The following is a 15,076-nucleotide window of genomic DNA, read 5'->3' on the forward strand; positions in this document are numbered from 1 at the left end:
GTTTCACACACCTTTTATTAAACTAATACAGGATCGGAGAGTGTGCCTGCAATGTGCACAGACAGCAGTTTAACCACATATACAGAACAAAAACCTGGGACTGGCCACAGTCACGTGAGGGTTACATTGTCTGTCCCTCAAGAGAAATGTTTGCTTTTGCAAGGAAAGAAAGACATTAAGCAGCACAAATTGGCGACATGCTTTGAGAGAAGTGGGCAAAGTTGCTGCTCCCCAAGGAACTCGAATGAATGTCTCCGCTTTTCAAATCTTAAACCATCTCCCTGTGGACAGGGGTCTCCCAGTCAGGCTAAGCACAGCAGGGATGCCCCAAAATAACTTAATTGAATAAAATGTACAGGACAGCACAATATAGACCTGGATATATTGCAAGTTTTTTTCACTGAGGTGCTATGCATCTCACTTCACTATGGCAATGGAAGAGGCTCCACCATCAAGGAATTTAGTCTGAGAATTTCCGGTTGCTGTTGGCACCAAAAAGTGCCGTTCGGACCTCTGGCATCATCTGTTGAGAGAGAGAAAGACAGGGCTTGAAAATGCCTTGATGAAGGCACAGAAGAACAGAAATATGCATCTTGTAGCCTAATCAACCTTGCACTAAAAGTCAATTTGTATTGACCAGGCCAAACAGCTGACAAATGTACTATATGGGCTGTGAAATACTCAAGATACCAGCTTGTCCTGTGACAGATCTTTCCCTATCAGCACTGAGAAATACTTGAGATAGGATTGTAATAAGAGTACTACCTCTTAAAAGATCGAGCTTCCATATGCAGCACTAAAAAAGTAAATAAGCTCTGCCACAATCATTATAAGCATTATCTACAACAGGTGTGAGCAGCTTCAGTTGGTATGATGGCTACCATCACTCTCTGGGACCAGCACATCCATCAGCCCTTTCAAAAATAAAAAACAATTTCTAAACACACAGGGAAGGATTTAGTAATTTACTAGTAATTTAGGGGCCAAAAAGATTTTTTTCAGCTCTTGGAAGTCTCCAGAGACAGCAATTCTCCAGCAGGGGAAGGGCCCAGTAGCCATAAAAATGGATATGGGACCCTCATCCCAATATAGTCCTTCCCTGATCTACATGCTCCAGCCGTATACTTATATTTCAGAAACTATGACTTCCAGGAGTATATTATATGTAGCATTACAACCCACCATAAGCCTAAACTGTAAAAAAATGTTTTATAATAGCCCACCCCAAATTCATAACTCTTACAATAAAAATGTTTACAAATCAATTTTCCATAGTGGATAGTAAGGCACCAGGCCTTTCTTTCCACTTGTTAGCCTTTCAAGCTCAGATGCACTTTGACCCTATATCAACTAATTCTGGAACTGCATTATTTGTGTTCTTGTCTTGGTAGTACAAGGGTTTGGGGATTTTCATTCACTGGCTACACTATAGCCCTAGTACCAGAACAGTGATAATTTAAACCGAAGTTTACATAATACATATAACACATTTTTGATGGCCTGTGAAGCTGCAGCAGATAGATAGATTAGATAGATTAGATAGATTAGATAGATAGATAGATAGATAGATAGATAGATAGATATTTGTAAAATGAGGCTATTTACAAATAAAATAGCTGATCTGGAAGTACAGTACAGAAAAACACTTCACTCTGGAAGACCTGTCTTCCACTCAACAGAATTACTTAAGTTTTGGATATACAAATACAAAAGCTGTGGAGGTAGTCCTTGCTAATGTACTCTTTGATATGTCTCTTCTGGTGCCATGGGTCTTACTTGCTGTTAGTAGTTTTACCATATAGGTTTTCTCTAATGAGCAATACTAAAATGCAGCACTGCGGTAATTAAAATGGTAGCTATCTTAATGCAGCCTCCCATCATGCAGACTGGGCTCCTGGTTGGGGAGGGATGCAGAAGAGTCCTGTGATCCCAGCAGTTGCCCAGAGGGGCTGTATACAGATCCAGGCCTGATAGATTGGGCCTAATGCCATTCCTAGTGTGTTAGGGTCGGAGAAGATTAATTACACAGGGAAGAGAAGATGGGGAGACTTTGCCAGGCTCACCTGCTGGGCCATCAGATCCAGACGGCTTTCCAGAGTATTGGAAACTTTAATTTTGCCATCACTGTTATAGATTTCAACACCTCCAGCACTGGGAAAAGACAAATATAATAGTCAATGTCTTGATAGTCAAAACAATTCGAAGAACAGTTATCTGTATTTACTCAAGTCTAATGCGCCATCAAATCTAAGGCACACCTCAATTTTCAAAACACTGAAACAAAAAAAAGTATTTGCTGGTGAATGTGATACGCAAAAGCAAAAAGTGCCCAAAAAAGTATGCATTACAGCTGTTGCATGCTTAGATTTCCTTCTTTAAAACACAAAAGTGTTAGAACACTAAAGTCTGAAGCGATGGAAGAGCCTTGGGGTGCATCTATGCTGTAGAATGAATCCACTTCAACTACTCTCGCTCAATGCTATGGGGTCATGAGGGCTGCCAAAGAACAAATCCCATGACTCCAAAGCATTGAGCCATGGCAATTAAATTAGAGATGACGTCTCTTAGACAGAAGCTCCAGGTGCAGCTCCTGAAGCAGCTTCCCCTTTTGCTTTGGGGCTCAGCACTAAGATTACTATATTACACAAATGAATGCACACCCCAGTTTTGGGAAGGTAATTTAGCCAAAAAAGGAGACTATTAGATTTAAGTAAATACGGTATTTGAAGGGGTGTTCCAGAGGACTAAACAAGAGCCACTCACTGCATCTATTTTGTTATAAGACTTTTACTTGGTGCAGAAACAAAATAAATATATTTTCAGAAAACTAAAAAACCCTCAAAGATCCTTTTCTAAATATCTTAGTACAAGTACATCCCTAGTCCATATTCTTCAAAGCTGTCTGGGAGATTATGGGGAGCTGAAGTCTATAAATGTAACTTTTTCAAGATCTGTTTAATGTTTTGTACACATTGCCCATTGAAATAAAGCAAATATTCATTACATCACGATTACATTTTGGCAGATATTTTGTTTTTGGGGAAATGATGGATTATCTCACAACATAAAATAGAACCCGTATTCCTGGTCATTTCATAGAGATTAATCAGAATGTATGAGGAATTCTAGAATGCACACAGGTTCATATGAGATCACATTGGCCAGAAAGAGGCCCCATAAAGCCAATTATGCATAGGTTGGGATTATTAAATAGTTTTAGTCCTTGACCTGTAATGCTTTTTACAGTTTCTAGTAGATCTTAATGTATTACTGTATTACCCGAAAGCCACTGATTTTTGTATCCTGTGGCTATTTAGAAAGTGCTTTAAAGCTTTTAAAAACTGGCTTTTTATTTAGACACATTTAGGTGGCTTTTTAAGGAAAATGTCACCATTTTATCAAATACACTGTGGCCAGTATTAGGACAACAAAACCAGAGGGATTATTATGTGCATTCCACCCACCCCACATATTCTTTTCTGTTTGGACTACTGGCTTGTCCTGAGAGGCCAGTGGCCAAGGTGGGCTTCAGTTATTGTGAGTAAAAATAGCACCTCAGAATCATGTGTATTAGTACAGGAGATGTAACTAGATGGTGAAATGCCATTCTGTTTTCTAAATGGATGTAGACAGTACTGTTAATTATACTAGATGTTGACAAACCACTGAACCATAATTATTTTTTCTTTGAGCATGTTCTAGCTGAACCAATCATCCATTAGCATATTATATAGTTTCACAGCCCTTTTTCCCCAGGTTTGCATTTATCTTACATGTCCTCGGGGAGAAATGTGTCCTGATCAATTTGAACATCAATTTCTTTCTTGGTGGCAGCTTTATAGATTGGGATGCTCTTCTGGATAGCATTCTGAAACAAGACAGAGACATTTATGCATGAAAGAAGTTTTTACTCCAGATCCCAAATTGTACTATCGATCCATTAGCCCAGTGTTTCTCAACCTTCCTAATGCTGGCCCCCTTAATACTGTTCCTCATGTTGTGGTGACCCCCAACCATAAAATTATTATCGTTGCTACTTCATAATTGTAATTTTGCTACTGTTATGAATCGTATTGTAAATATCTGATATGCAGGATATATTTTCATTCACTGGACCAAATTTGGAACAACTACTGGTAGGGTTGGGGGAATTGATTTTGTCATTTTGGGTTTGTAGTTGCTTGGAATTGTATTAAACTTGGCACACCATGACCAACAGAAAATACTGGAATGGTTTGGTAGGCATTGACCTTGAGTTTTGGTGTTGTAGTTCACCTACATCCAGAGAGCACTGTGGACTCAAACAATGATGGACCTGGACCAAACTTGGCACAAATACTCAATATGCCCAAATGTGAGCACTGGTGGAGTTTGGGGAAAACAGGCCATGGCATTTGGGAGCTATAGTTGCTGGTGCAATTCATCTACAATCAAAGAGAATTCTGAACTCCAGCAACAACAGAACTGGGCCAAACGTCCAACAGAGAACCACCCTGCCTTGAATGGACCCGCTGGTGCAAGCCTCCCTCCAACCTCACACACTTCCCTCATCTGCACATGCATGCCATGCACCAAGCATGCCTGCTCTCCCCTCCCCTCTTGGAATCTCAGAAAAAAGTCCTTCCCTTGGCTGAGAGGCTGGCCAATCACAGCGGAGGAGGGCTTTTGGTGGGAGGATTTGCCATCTAGATGGTGAGAGAAGAACAGCAGAGAGATCTTCAGCCTTCTCTGCCAAAGGAGTCCCTAAAACCATCAGAAATATATGTTTTCTGATGATCTTTGATGACCCCTCTGAAACCCCCTCGCAACCTCAAGGTTGAGAAAACACTGCATTAGCCTCTCAGAAGGCAGTGAAGATAGGAATCCTGGGCACTCAGTTTAGCAAAAAACCAAAAAAATCTTATGGCTCTACATTCGAAGTGCAATGTGCCTCTTGCCTGGAAGCAGTGTCTCTGTTCTAGTTAAAAGAAACAAAGGCAGCATAAAGGCCTCTGAAAAACTCACTGCCAGTGACCAAATACAGCTAGATGGAACAAGACATGACTCAGGACATGACCATTCTTCACATGCTATTTAGGCATTTGTTGGGTATAGGACTAACTTTAGGACTTACGATGTGCAGATAATAGTATGCTGTCGTTTTGATTGGGACCCTATTCAAGCTAGATGCATAGAGAGGAAAGGGGTCCACAATACCAACTAAAGATCTGGCCTACTACCAGGTTAGATATCAGTTTTCACTACAGAAGACTTACCCTAACCAAAGGAAGATCCTGTTTTCGACAACGAACCGTCATTTTAGGCTCAAGCAATTGATAAAACCCCTTTAATAAAACAAAGGAAACATCTTATCTAATGTATCTGACAATATTACAACACAATATGAGAGATTCACCTGCACCGTGCAGGGAAAGTACACTGAAACGAAACAGGTTAATTAAGACAATACTAAACTCAAGCACCCTGATGAGGATGGTTTAACACAGGCATGGGCAAACTTCAGCCCTCCAGGTGTTTTGGACTTCAACTCCCACAATTCCTAACAGCCTGTAGGCTGTTGGGAATTGAAGTCCAAAACACCTGGAGGGTTGAAGTTTGCCCATGCCTGCTTTAACATCACTTGTTTAAGAAGTACAAGACAATGGGATGGTGTTGATTTCTCTGTGTAATAGCCTAGAAAGCTACTGGCTGCCTAATCTGCAAAAACTTTGCTTTGGTTAATGGCAAGTGTGGCCTTCAGAATACAGAAACATTCTCTACTGATCTTAATGGACAAAAGAATTCAGAGACACTATGATTGATGACTTGCCCAATTGGTAAGGATACTAAAACTTGATTTTTTAATGCAACATATAGGCTACCATTTTGTAAATTATATATCACTGCTATCTTGAGTTTAGAAACAGAAAAATAGAATACCGAAGCTAGGAAATATCCTTAGAAACATGGCAGAAGGTTGGTAATATAAATTCAGGTGATCTTGACCAATGCCAAAAAGAACAGGGTAGACATTCAAATTATTTTTACAGAATTAGTGGGAAAAATTAGTTGTGTTTACCTGTAGAATCAAACCATCCAGCAGAGTTTGATACCTGCCAGAATCCTTTACTACTTTCGTCAGCCTCTGCTTAGCTTCACTCAGTAAATCCTACAGCAAGAGAAAGATCAGGTGAGAAAAATGCAAAACCTGGTGTAACTGCAACCCACAGAACCCTGACTTCTGGTTACAGCCACTGCTCCCAATTCACGGGCCACATCTGAAAATGCTCAGTAGCAGCTGATACCCCATCCAGTCTTCTGAATACAAGCAGCCACCTTTCCAGATGCCCTGTTTTTACAATTCTGTAAAAAGCAGACTGAAATACTGTTGGCTACTTCTAGAGTGAGCACGCAGAACAGGAATTGTGGGAGTTGAAGTCCAAAACACTTGGAGGCCCAAAGCTGGCCCATGCCTGATGTAGAATCAACTAGAGCAGACTCACTGAATGACTCCTTAACACAGGTACATACAAAACAATTCAACGGTTGTATCCCAATCAAGACAAGCAAGGATTCAAGACTTAGGCAGCGATTAAAAAGGGAACAGGAAAGTGTTAAATGCGGTGTGACCTGAAAATAAACACGAACTCAGCTTTGAGTTGTCCCTATTATAATTCAGCATGCTACATCTGACATGGGAATTCAGATTCTGGAAAGCTCCCTTCACCAATCAGCACCCAAATTACTCTTTTCAGTACCTGTTTCAATATCCTTTAGTAATAATTTTGTTGTGTTGAACAGATTATAAGGCCATCTTGGAGCATGGAGATTTAGGTTTAATCCTCACTGAGGCAGTATTACTTTGTGTCTGGGATGCACCAATTCAGGCGATAGAGACCAAAGCTCTGTGTTTACACATTCTACCAGACACAGTAACACAAATATAGAAGACATTCAGACATATGGCTCCTTGCCTGTGATGATGCCACAATATACACTGCTTAAGACAAAGTCAACTGCCATCTGATAAGAACCTCTCACAAAGGATCACAGATGAAGAATGTGTGTCCCTCCAAATACAGCAACTCCAATTACCTCTATCTCCAATTAGACTGTAACTGCAATTATATATCTCAGGCATGAGCAAACTTTGGCCCTCCAGGTGTTTTGGACTTTAACTCCCACAATTCCTAACAGCTTCAGGCCCTTTCTTTCCCCCCCCCCCCCCCCCAGCCGCTTAAGCTGAGATGAGCACCAACCCCCAGAGTCGGACACGACTAGACTTAATGTCAAGGGGAAACCTTTACATATGGTAGAAGCGCATGGGAATGAAAACTGAAATTATTTTTTTTTCTGGAATGAATCAGATAAATAGTGATTACACTTGCTCTTTTGTTATAAAGACAGGCAGATACTCACTGCAATCAGATCATCCCTGGCTTTGAGGACCTTCAGTCTTGCCTGATTCATCAGGTTGGACATCTGACTGCAAGTTAAATGGAGAAAAACAAGAAAACTGAGTGCAACGCGCTTGAGATTGTGAAAACAGCAGACATTAGTTATGCAATTCCCACTGGCCCACCCAACATGATGCAAACAAAACCTTTCAACTTAAGTAGTCCTGTAGCTTGGAAAGTATTACTTTGGAAGACAACAATCAGAATGCTTTGCCATGTTGATTTTGGAATTCTGAAAGTTGTCATCAAAACTATTAATTTTTTCAAGCATGAACTGGGACCCGCTTTTCTGCAGTGAGCCTAAGTTCTTTGCTTCAGTTTTATTGCTAGGAAACTATCTAATCCACCACATAGAGAAAAGTAATTTCTGCAGGAGACAGTTTTTTATTGTCATTTTTTAGTCAACCATTTTTCCAATCTACATCATATATTTGTAATGGTTACAAAAAAATAAGACCTAGCAATTTCTAACAAGGGGCTGACCTTGCTCTCAACCAGGCTGAATACTTCTCTTAGTAAATATAACATTCAGTTCAGAGAAAAAGCAACTGAGTAATCATTCACACTGGAGATGCCTATTTTCCAGATCACATGCTATGTCAAGTGTGTTCCTGGTGCCAGGCCTGAGGGATTTTTTGGATGGGGGATATATTTTCCATTTCATTACCAAGAATGTGTCCAAAATTTTTATGTTGCTGGCTTGACCAAGTTTTATAATTTTTCAGACAAATATTTCTAAAATATTAGAACTAGCATATTAATTTTTCCCACCACAACTTAGAACGAGGTCAGTTGTTTTTGCATTACATACATTTTCTTCTGCTGTTCAATTTGTTTCTCTTTCTTCTCATAGTACTCCATGATTTTCAGTCTCTGCGTTTGGACCAAACGACCTTTCTCAATGTTGAATTCTTCTTCCGCCTATAAAGAAAGACAATAAATGAAGGGCTTAGAATAAATGCAGATTTAACAAAGTGACTGGACCTACCCAGTTTAAACCCAGGGCTTTTTGAGTTATACAAAAGGAGAAAAGTCTACAAAATATCCAATTCATTGGATTTCCTAACCAAATTAACATCTTTGCTGGTAGATTCAGTTCTAGTATCAAATTCTTTATCCTACATTTATCAGATGTCTCAAATCAGGAGTGATCAGCACCCATGTGTTCAAAAGCAGTTAGTAAGAGAAATATCAAGCACTTTCATGCTGTTTGGAAACATTTAAATCCAGGGGGATGCGTCTTCCAATTAAGCACATATCTTAATCCACCGCCTTCCTCTCAAAAGATACACTTAGTGAACTATCTATCTATCTATTGCCTAAAAACAAAATTTCAGGCATTGAATGAGATCCAATCCAGTCATTCGCTTAAGTTTGGCACAAATATGTTGACAGATATATGAAGCAGGAGAAGTCTTGCGTGAGAATTGCTTTCACTTACCTTAGCATCTATTTCTTCTGCCTTTTCATTGGCTTCCTGTTCTATGAAAGCCATCATGTGCTTGATCTGTAACAAACAGAAGATATTTTCCAGGTAAGCCAGCAAAAGTATCTTTGTTTTTGATCACCACAGAACTTTCCATGTCCTGAGTGATTCCTTTTATTATCAAGACAGTGAAGTCAGATACATGTCAATTGCAAATTAAAGCTTCCCTTGTTATTATTGTTTTACTAGGGCTATTTGAAGTATGACTAAGGCCCCTTCCACACAGCTGAATAAAATTCTACATTTTGTCCTTGAACTGGAATATATGGCAGTGAGGACTCAGATAACCCAATTCAAAGCAGATATTGTGGGATTTTATGCCTTGATATTCTGGGTTATATGGCTGTGTGGAAGGGCCCTCACTGGATCCAACTGCATCTCAGTGTGTCATGTCACACACAGGAGCCCCCAGTGGCGTAATGGGTTAAACCCTTGTGCTAGCAGGACTGGAGACTGATAAGTCGAGGGTTCGAATCTGGGGAGAGTGCAGATGAGCTTCCTCTATCAGCTCCAGCTCCTTATTATGGGGACATAAAAGAAGCCTCTCACAAGAATGATAAAACATCAAAAACATCCAGGTGTCCCCTGGGCAATGTCCTTGCAGAAAGCCAATTCTCTCACACCAGAAACAACTTGCAGTTTCTCAAGTTGCTCCTGACACACAAAAAAAGTCACACACAGAAAATGAAGAAAACTTGGGCACATTTCTACCAAATTTGCTCTGCTTCCACAGTCACAGTCCCACTAATACATAATACTTTTTTCAAGATAGGAAAAGGACCATGGCTCAATCCTGAAAGGCTCGCAGTCAGACTTCTCACTTGTATTTATGATTACTTTAAAAACACTCAAAATGCCCCTTTGCATGCTCTAGGGAACAAGAGGGCAATTCTATCACTACATTCTGCTACCAAGCACAATGCAAAGTGCTGGCTTTAGTCTATAAAGTGCTGAACGGTTCTGGCCCAGTTTACCTGTCTGAATGTATCTCCTCCTATGAATCATCTCAGAGTCTAAGATCATCTGGGGTTGCTCTGCTCTTGGTCCCACGTTCCTCGCAGGCACAATTGGCGGGGACGAGAGACAGGGCCTTCTCAGTGGTGGCCCCCCCGGCTGTTGAACTCCCTCTCCAGGGACGTCAGATCAGCCCTCTCCCTTCTGACTTTCCATAGAAAAGTAAAAACCTGGCTTTGTGATCAAGATTTTGGAGAACTTGAGAAATAGACGATAAGGAATTGGTGTGCACTTACTAACTGGAATGGCTGGATTACGTTTAAGGATCATGTGATTAACTGCTAATGTATTGTGTTATATATTTTAAACTGTTTTAATGTATTTTATAACTCTATTGTACATATCCTATGGCTTCGTATGGTTGCCTATATGCAAGCCGCCTTGAGTACCCTCCAAGGTAGAGCAAGGCAGGATAGAAGTACTGTAAATAAATATAAACAAATAAACAAATTTTTGCCTGTCCCAAGCTGTTTTGACCCAGAAGAGGCCCTTTAAAAGCAGCAAGTGAACCAGAAATGACTTTCGGTTTACTTCCTGTATTTAAAAAGGGTTCCTCTTGAGCCACATGGCAAAATTGACTCCAAGAGGGCATAGGAGGCATTCTGAATATTTCCCCTGATTTTATTTTTTGGGTAAGAGAATAGTTGTCAAATTGTAATCTCCTCACCCATGGATGAGGTAGAAAGTAATACCAGCTTCCCAAGCTGCTGCCTGTTGACATACAGATAGCTTGAACAGTCTGTCCTGATGGAACTGCTTCAGGATTTCCTTCATGCTTGTTTCAATTACAATGCCCACTGACAGTAAGGATACATGCGGCTGAAACTTGTGTGGAAGGAGGTGTTTAACCAACAGTGACTAGGTCCAAGTAAAACAAGCGCCCGGCTCATGAACTCTAAGGTGGCCTTCCTGCACCAGTGTCGTCTGGATCAATGCAGTACTCAGCATAATACTCCATCCCCAACCCAGCTCAGGGTGGTTTTACCAACAAGAACACTATTTACAGTCAACAGGACAAGTGTAGGACAACGAAATCATGCACACGTTATAGTTTGTAAAATTCCACAATCCCTTCAAGAGAATTACTATTATCTAAAATGGTTGGAAAAGTTATTTCATATATCAGGGAGAGAGAGAAAAAAAAAAAACCCAAATCCACAATGGAAATGTCTGGTTATAAGTAATGGTTTTAAGACATTATTTTTCAAGTTAACTCATATTCAAAAGGAAAAGATGTATTATCCAGTTGACACTGTACTTTCCTCTATACCTATGTAGTAGTTTTTTGAATAAATGTAAATTTATTCTTATTTCTTATCAGGAAATGAATTACAATGACAACACTCTCAGTAGGAGGAGGTAATAATGGCTTACTAAAAGAGGTAGAAGTTCTAAAATTTCAAAATACAACCCAATTTACTTCTCCCTTCTCTTTATAACACTCAGTTTCTCGATGTAGAACTTCCCATTTTCAGAATTAACATGAGTATTAATCATAGGCTTTCACAGTTCTTCTTTTTCATTATTTGCAACTACCCTCATTCTTTCCTACCATAACTGCTTTTGTCTTCCAAAATTTGAGATCTAAAGTTGCAAGGTCTTTTTTCACTCTGTCCACTATCATACATTGAAAATTGAACATTCTTCTACATAAGATAATCCTTAAATTGTCCTTCAGAGTAAGCCATTTTATGTTGAAATGAGACATTTTACTGATGGGTGTGAAGCCCAGAAACAGAAACTAAAAATAGAAAAATTCATACGTTTTCTTCATATGTTTTCCATTTTACTCAAACTATTATACTTCTGTGTTCAGAAGATTTCATTTATCTAATTTAGAGCTACAGAATTCTGCATCACATCACTTCTTTGGGTGCCAGCAGCCACATAAAATGTACCATTTTTTAAATAGCTATATTTGAAATGGGCCTTGGAAAAAAGCAACATTTAGTTATTATTTTATTTATTTGCCATACTTGTACCTCACCCTTCTCTATCCCGATGGGGGACTCAAAGCAATGGAACAACGTCATGCCTCAACAACAATCACCCAACATTTCAAAAATTGCAAAACCTTAGAGTTAAAACAGCTTAAAAATTAAAAACTTAGAAAGCACGCCATACAAGTTCATGGTCTGAGTCCGCTCCAAGGTCAATTGCACAAGGTTTCGACTCAAGAAATACTGCATTTCCTTAGTTTCCAAAGGCCTGAACAAAGAGCCAGGTTTTGACTGTTTTCCTAAAGGCTAATAGAGAGGGGTCTGCTCTGATGTTGCTAGGGAGGGAGTTCCACAACTAAGGGGCCACCACTGAGAAGGCCTCTCTCATCCATGCCAGCTGCACTTGTGAGGCTGGCAGGACTGAAAGCAGGGCCTCCCCAGAAGATCTTAGTCTACGTACTGGTCTGTAGAGGATGATACATTTGGACAGGTAGCCTGGACCGGAACCGTTTAGGGCTCTATTGACTAAAGCCAGCACTTTGAATTGTGTTCGGTAGCAAACTGGCAGCCATGAATAGAGAAACTGTTGTTCACCCTTGTCTCCAACTGCATAGAGATCTCTTTTATTCTAGATTTATCTACATCCCATTTCTCCACAAAAAGGCATGTGAACCTGAAAACCTGTTTCTAGAAGTAACTTTGTTTACAATATTCCAACTTAGATCTTTCAGCCTAGAAGAAATCCTCATTTATTTCAGTTGTACCTGTGTTATTATTTATTTATTTATTTAGAGATTTATAACCCGGTCTTCTCACCTCCGGGGAGGGACTCAGGCCGGCTAACAAGATAAAATTCAATACAATAAGAAAAACATTATAGGTCATCAATATAAAATACATTAAAATACTGTAAACAAGTTCTTCAGATAACATTGGGAATAAAAGTTCATGCTCACTATCATGAGTATGGAAGGAGAAGGTGGGAATTATTCTTGATTAACCAACGTAACTGTTCACGCCAGAAAGCTTTTGCGAACACATGCATTTTCCACTCTTGTTCCAGACATGTAGTTAGTCATTTTCTTAGCAAACACAAACCCTTCATTCCAAGGACATATACTGGAAAGGTCACTAGGGTTGTGACTGTTACCCTTTAACACTGTGTTGTTATTTCTCCACCTTTTAAAAACATCTGCAGATGAATGTGGATGGTATTGACACAGGTTAACATTAAATGCAAAGATGTGGCATGACAACCTTAGCATTGCCATTTCCCCCCCATCTCCAAATGATACCAGAAAGGTAGAACCCGATTCAAGCATAAACAAGCATTATTCGCCATCTTTGGCACACCTTCCTGGGAACAAACCCCAATATATCTGTGGGACTTTATTTCCAAACGTTGTCACTATTCTGCACTTTTCCCCATTTTGATACTTCCATTCCCATGTTGGACCACTCATTTCCATTCCCAATTTAGTAGAACATATCCTAAATATTGGGGTCCCCGGCGGCGCAGCGGGTTAAACTGCTGAACTGATTGAAAGGTTGGTGATTTGAATCCAGGGAGTGGGGTGAGCTCTCGCTGTTAGTCCCAGCTTCTGCCAAGCTAGCAGTTTGAAAACATGCAAATGTGAGTAGCTCAATAGGTACTGCTTGGTTGGGAAGCTAACAGTGCTCCATGCAGTCATGCCAGCCACATGACCTTGGAGGTGACTACGGACAATGCTGGTTCTTCAGCTTAGAAATGGAGATGAGCACCAACCGTCAGAGTCAGACACAGCTAGACTTAATGTCAAGGGGAAACCTTTACTTTATGCTAAATGTTAACCTTATTTGGATTCGATGAAGACGTTTTCCTCATCCTAAAATTTTCACTCTGCTTAATTATGTTGCTTTCTCCTTTTATTATGGTTTAGTTGTCTTATTGCAGCCCCCAGTGGCACAGTGGTTTAAAGTGCTGAGCTGCTGAATGTCCTGACTGAAAGGTCGCAGGTTCGAATTCGGGGAGCTGTGTGGGCTCATACTACTAGTCCTAGCTTCTGCCAACCTAGCAGTTTGAAAACATGGAAAATCTTCTTCCTTGACATATATGTAATATATCTGTCACCCAAAGCAACAAGAGATGTGCTGAAGCCCACTTTTGCTATGGCTACACCAAGTATTGGCAAACCTGGCCCCTCCAGGTGTTTTGGACTCCAACTCCCACCATTCCTAACAGTCTCAGGCCCTTTCCTTTTTCAATAGATACTACTCTGGCGGGAAGGTAACAGCGCTCCATGCAGTCATGCTGGCCACATGACCATGGAGGTGTCTATGGACAACGCCGGCTCTTCGGCTTAGAAATGGAGATGAGCTCCCAACTCCTAAAGTCACGTTAGCGGCTGAGGGGGAAAAGGAAAGCGCCTGAGGCTGTTAGGAATGGTGGGAGTTGGAGTCCAAAACACCTGGCAGGCCCAAGTTTGCCCATGCTTCGTCTACACAGTACAATTAACACACATTGGCTCCACTTTAACTGCCATAGCTCAGTGACATGAAGTAATAGGAGCTGTAGTTCTACGAGGCCTTCTAGAGCCTCACCAGACTGTAATTCCCACCATTCCCCAGCCTTGAGGTATAGGAATTGATGTCATGTGAAACTGGGTTAATTCCACAGTGTAGATGCACCTTCATCCCCTCCCTTTACCTGTTTCTGGACGTCGGCATCGCTGAGCGCCATGGTGGAAGCAAAGGCAGGGCCGAAAAGCACTAGCAGCAAAGAGCCCTCGCGAAAGGTCCGCTCGAACCGGCCTCTGAGGGGGAAATGAACCAGATCCGGTCACTCTACAGCTGACCCTTCTTGCGTCATCACAGGCCCCGCCCCCTCGCCGCTCGACGTTACGGGCCAATGGGAAGCCGCCTGGGCTGTGACGTCACTCCCGAGCAGCGTCTGCGCGTTGACTCTCCTGAGTCCCCACCGCAGGGTCACAAGAGTCATTGAAGAGGGAAGGAAAGGAAGTCCATTTTGGAGGACTTCCGGGTTTGGATTTGAGCCGTCCTAGCCTTTGCAACTTTATGGTTGGCAGTTAAAGCGGTATCAAACTATATTCCTTCTACAGCTGGTTATGAATTGTGGGAGTTGAAGTCCAAAACATCTGGAGGTCCTAAGTTCTCCCAGGCCTGGTGTAGATGCACCGTTAAGTGGGTTTGGATCAATTATA

At 40.9% G+C, this 15,076-nt stretch overlaps 1 protein-coding gene across 1 annotated transcript; it reads right to left on the bottom strand.

The window, feature by feature from the left end:
* Positions 1-368: 368 nt before the first annotated feature.
* ATP6V1E1 (ATPase H+ transporting V1 subunit E1) lies at positions 369-14,742 on the bottom strand. The gene is made up of 9 exons (XM_060776681.2): positions 14,563-14,742; positions 8,878-8,943; positions 8,248-8,357; positions 7,399-7,465; positions 6,059-6,148; positions 5,256-5,324; positions 3,774-3,868; positions 2,064-2,151; positions 369-523 (listed from the first exon to the last, which is right to left on the bottom strand). Exons 1-9 carry the CDS (start codon positions 14,593-14,595, stop codon positions 461-463), a joined length of 681 nt encoding a protein of 226 aa, XP_060632664.1. The 5' UTR covers positions 14,596-14,742; the 3' UTR covers positions 369-460.
* Between the last annotated feature and the right edge of the window lie 334 nt (positions 14,743-15,076).

Source organism: Anolis sagrei, chromosome 5, assembly GCF_037176765.1.
Source record: "Anolis sagrei isolate rAnoSag1 chromosome 5, rAnoSag1.mat, whole genome shotgun sequence".
Lineage (NCBI taxonomy): Eukaryota > Metazoa > Chordata > Lepidosauria > Squamata > Dactyloidae > Anolis > Anolis sagrei.

Excerpts from the sequence above, each read along its gene's own strand:
- ATP6V1E1 (XM_060776681.2), bottom strand. The coding sequence starts at position 14,595 with ATGGCGCTCAGCGATGCCGACGTCCAGAAACAG. Across the intron at positions 8,358-8,877 it reads CAGAAGAAATAGATGCTAAG|GCGGAAGAAGAATTCAACAT; the intron begins GTAAGTGAAAGC and ends CTTTCTTTATAG. Across the intron at positions 524-2,063 it reads TGGATCTGATGGCCCAGCAG|ATGATGCCAGAGGTCCGAAC; the intron begins GTGAGCCTGGCA and ends CTCTCTCAACAG.